The sequence below is a fragment of the Adiantum capillus-veneris genome, chromosome 23 (assembly GCF_014529385.1).
Source record: "Adiantum capillus-veneris isolate H3 chromosome 23, ASM1452938v2, whole genome shotgun sequence".
Classification (NCBI taxonomy): Eukaryota; Viridiplantae; Streptophyta; class Polypodiopsida; order Polypodiales; family Pteridaceae; genus Adiantum; species Adiantum capillus-veneris.
Window position 1 is genome coordinate 93,516,103 of NC_140953.1, and position 5,025 is coordinate 93,521,127.

Below are 5,025 nucleotides of genomic sequence, written 5' to 3' on the forward strand. Positions count from 1 at the left end.
TTGTTGCACTCACGTGATAGCCACATAATTTTGAGATGAACCCCCCAGATTGACAATCATTATTCAACTCAACAAAGATCATATAGGATGTTTGACTTGGTCTCGTAGATCATATTATGAATTTAACAACAATAATACTCTATCTGAAAGGGCTTTTACAACATTTGTCACATCTGACAAAGAGACAGTCACATGGAATTTTTGTTGTGATTTAATATAAAATTGTATGATCTATTATACATATATAGTCACGAGTTATTTATATATTACAAAGAGGTCCAAATAGATACTCTGAAAGATGCACATTGCATATCAACAATTTGACATAAAATAAAATGAGAAAAAAGTAAAATAAAAACAATAAAATTTAAATTCAAAACAAAAAAATATATTTTAGCTCTTTTTTAATAGATATAAAAATTTAATAAACATAATAAAACAAGATAGTGAAATAAATTTTTATAAAGTTTTTAAATGAAAGGACTGCTATGAATATCTCATACCATGGGATCAAACTCCTATGAATACATTTTTTAATCCAAAAAAGTGAATGCAACGTTGGAAAATAGCATTTAAAAGACTATCATGTCTTTCTATTCATAAGACTCTCAAGCCCCCTTGGGACACTTATCAAGCAATCAAAATTGAATGACCTTCACTCATAGTGCACTAAGGCCTTTCAAGGGCCAATAAAAATGCACATGAATAGGGATATGATGATCACTATAGCAAATAATAAAATTTCAAATGTATGTCTTAACTCCCAAAACATGGTTTAGAAAGCCAAAAACACAAGAGTGTATTTGAAATACACCATGTGTTGGTGTTTCTAAGTATTCAATAGTGTCTAGAGAAGTGTGCTCAATTTAGGCCTATGTTTGGCTCGTTTGTAGATTAACCAATGTCAACATATCCTTAAGAAATAGAGAATAAATTAAAAAATCAGGTTAATACTTAGATTTTTCTTATAAAATACCCTTGAAAGGGAGTCCAATTGTTCTTGTATGCATCAAGACAATGTGTGTGTGTGTGTGAGTGTGTGTGTGTGTGTGTGTGTGTGTGTGTGTGTGTGTGTGTGTGTGAGAGAGAGAGAGAGAGAGAGAGAGAGAGAGAGAAGGGGTATCTTGCATAGCCATAAGTATAGTAACATAGATTATAATCCAAATTACAATATCATAATCTTCTAGCATTATCAAGGTGCTTAGAAGTTCAAGGTCCCCATGGTCAAAGATAGCTACGTCTCATATATTGTTGTAGTTAAGATGAACTCTGTGTGTGTGTGTGTGTGTGTGTGTGTGTTTGTGAGAGAGAGAGAGAGAGAGATCTTGATCTTGATAAAAGGGGGCTTATAGACACATAAATACAAATTTTACAACTATCATTTTGAAGGTAGATCCACAAGTTTGGCAATTTTTTAGTGAAAAAAAAAAGGTTATCATAATTGCTGATGAAGATAGTTTGTGAATACTTGGATGGCACAATTTAGAAAGCAGTTGTGATTAAGGGGTATCTCATGAGATGCTCTCTGTGAGTTGAAAGCCAACGGTGGAGGCTACCCAGAGGTGGCAGGGAACCAATGGGTTTTGACGATAACTAGTGTGGCCGGCGGCCTTCGGCCGCCTCTCTCTCTCTCTCTCTCTCTCTCTCTCTCTCTCTCTCTCGCCCCCCTGCGCGCGCACTTTACTCACTGTTGCCGGAGATGCAGGGCCACACTGCCGGATGAAGCAAATTGCACCACGTGGCCCCCTGAATGTCTCTCTGCTTAATATATAGAATAGATAGATATAGATAGATAGATAGTATGGCCGGCCGCCTCCGGCGGCCTCTCTCTATCTTTCTCTCTCTCCCTTTATCGTGGCATGGTCTCTTGTAAGCTCATATCTCAGAAGACGGGTGGAGCAGTTGAAGATGATGTCCCTCTGAGCTCAGCGTAAGCACTTTCCCAACGCATCAATATCTGTTCTAAGCATTTGTACACTCAGATTTAAGGTCCTAAACTTGACTCTTGTCGTAGATCATAGCATTGCAGCTCCTGTTGGATCCGTTTAAACAATGAATCTAGTGGAGATTCATATGCCGCTTTACTCAGACCATCATCTTGGGGCTGCTCTAATAGCACCACAATATTGTCAACATGTTCCTTTCCATGTGTGTGTTTTGTGAATTCGCCATCAATTGTGCTCAAAGAGAATTCAGCTGTGATTGTTGCAAGAGGGGTGAGTTGCCTATTTGTAACATGTTCTTCGAGCTCCGTTGATAGGAGAACCTCTACTACCGGTGTTGGAGGTATTTCGACATATCCCCAATTCACAACATCCTTCAAGCCTCTTAGTTTTCTTATGATGGAAAATTTAGAGGCATAGGGTGCTGGACTTTTGCCATGCAGAACCCACTCTTCTAGCACCACTGTTGGAATTCCCAAGAATCAATCGACTGGCATATCTCATAGATAATATTTTTTTATCTGGGTCATCAGATCTTCTGGAGCAGTTAGGCCAAACCTGGAGTTCTCAGCTTCTTGCAGTTGACTGATGTTGGAGCCGCTTATAGTGGGGTAAAAAGCCAGAATATCAATCCATGCTTTGTTCTCCCATGGTTCAGTGACATCCCCTCCAAAACGCACCACAGCACCAGCATTGCCTTTCAAGAAGGATGTCCAACAATAGCCAAGGTGGTAGCACTCATAATCATCGCAACTTGGGGTGCATAGCCTCACTTGCAGCCTGGTAAAAAGTCCAGATGGTATCAGATACATTGAAGTTTCCTGACATTTCATTCTCCTCCCAAAGAAGGCTTCATGTTTGTACCTTTCTGACCTACTGTGAGGTATTAAATCGGGTACCACTTTTGGATATACAGCCTGCTTTTGCTTTACCAATGCGGGGAAAAGCAGCATCTGTGAGGCATGAGCATCATGTGTTGTGCTTGTTCTCTCCTTAAAGAAAAGCACCATCTCTTCAAGCTGGTACTCGTCCTTGCATCCTTGCTTCCTCAGTAAATCTCTGATCTCTCTATCCTCCATAGAGACCGATCGTGCACTCTTGAAGTATCCCCAGATGCTCTTTTCTTCTGGATAGTCGGCTGCGAAGAGATTGCATATGAACTTATAGCACTGACAAATCTTCCACACTTGAAGTATTCCTAGATGCTTCTTGTGTCATATAGGCTGCCAAGAGATTGCTTATGAATTTATTGCAAAACCACCCACAATCCATACCTCGTGTCCGGCTGATTGGCTTGCAAAGCAAACCACAATATGCTGGAATTCATAAGGATGCCAATAATGATTGGCAAAGTGTTGTCTTGCCAGCTTCTCCATGGCCACAAAGAAAGAGCTTGGCCACAGATGGCTTCACCTGAGGCTCTTGCAGGACTTGGCGAGACCTGTAGATGGAATTTTGACGCATGATGGACATGGCTTTGGCCTTTGCTGCAGGATTTTGCTATTCAGGGAGCACCAACGTGCATAGCGAGAAGTTGTGGATCAAGGAATGGGCGAGCTCCCACTCTTGGCTCTGGTCAAATACTTGTCTTGATCTGCATTCCAGCCAGAGCAGGAAGCAAAGAGGGAGAGCAAGTAGTCAGCCAGGCTTTCGGCTGTGCCGCTGACCTCCACGCCCAACTTGGTCCAGAGGCTGGTATGCTGGAGGCGTAGGGCTCGAAGGGGACTTTCCTTCAGGCAACTCAGTGAGGGAAGGCGTGCCATGTCCCACGTGGTAGCAAAATGACAGGGCCTGGCTGAGCTTGTGTGCGCTAGCAAAGGGCAGGAGGAGAAGAATGTGTGCAAGGCCAACGCGTGGGTGTCGAAGGTGGAAGCAGGGACTGCTAGAGAGGGGTAGGTGTTTAACAATAAACACAACCCACTTAACCCGCAGATCAAGGCCATTATCTAGGTTTAGTGGGTTGCACCATTATTGAACTCGACGTATTGTTGCGCGCAACCCGACAACCTGGAACCCGATTCTCCTCGCGAGCTTGATGCAACTCTGCCCGCAGCCCGACGCAGCGCTCCACGCGGCAGTGCAATCATCGATACTGAGACTGGCAGGGCAAGCGATGAGCAAGCCTCCATGTAGGCTGGACTTTGATGAGCAAGCCTCCACGTAGGCTGGACTGGAGATATCTTCAAGTGCCTAGGCTGGAGAGTGGGAGTTGCTGCCACCTGGCAGTTGACCTTCTCTCTTTAATATAGATATAAGATGTGGCTTGAGGGGCATGCTTGGGTAATATACTATAGAAAGAAGTGGCATAGCCTCAAAACTATGTGACAAGGAGAAGTCAATATCTATGCACAATTGGACCACGTAAAATAATTGATAGGAGTTGATGCCCACCTTGATCCCCTTCCCTCAAGAGTCGTTTTTCACTTTCCTGATGTAGGTAGGAAAATCCATGGTCTCAAGTCTTCTACTAGTCTCGACCAAACTCTTGGCTTTTATGTAAATTATAGACTAATCTCTAAAGTTGGGAGTGCAAGATGCAATTGTGCTTTACTTGCTATCCATGCCACCAACTCTAGAAAAGCTTCTTATATTATGATTTACCATAGATTTCAAACTATGAATAGAGAATATAACTAGAGCTAAGAAGCCTCTGGCCAGTGTTAGGAAAAAACCGGGGTACAATGTATTTTAACCGGCTAAAATTATAAAATCCCGGTTAGATTTTGAGCTTGCCTTGAAGAAAACCGGCAAATTTACACAAGTTTTAGTGTAAATATCAGTAAAAGCTTCAAATTTTGACCTAAAAACCGACAGAATTTCAAGTTTACCCTTATTTTATTCGGCTAGGGAAACTGTATTTTTCTAGCCCTGCCTCTGGCTTGAGAAAAAAAAAACTCTTTTATCGAGAAGGGTAGCTTTTCTCAAAATCCACCTTAGGAAAGTGATAATTTGATTCCCCAAAAATACTATTGTTGCAAACGCTCTGTAGTATCTATTGATTCTGAAGGAAGTTAGGATAACACTACAAGGATTCCAAGAGGGTTCTTACAATATAGGAGCTTGGGGTCCTTTCTTGTGATCT

General features: G+C 41.8%; 1 protein-coding gene across 1 annotated transcript; it reads right to left on the minus strand.

The window, feature by feature from the left end:
• Positions 1-1,984: 1,984 nt before the first annotated feature.
• LOC147428183 (uncharacterized) lies at positions 1,985-3,706 on the minus strand. Its single transcript, XM_086496809.1, has 3 exons — positions 3,528-3,706; positions 3,357-3,430; positions 1,985-2,406 (listed from the first exon to the last, which is right to left on the minus strand). The coding sequence occupies exons 1-3, from the start codon at positions 3,704-3,706 to the stop codon at positions 1,985-1,987; spliced, it is 675 nt and encodes a 224-aa protein (XP_086352935.1).
• Positions 3,707-5,025: the final 1,319 nt, after the last annotated feature.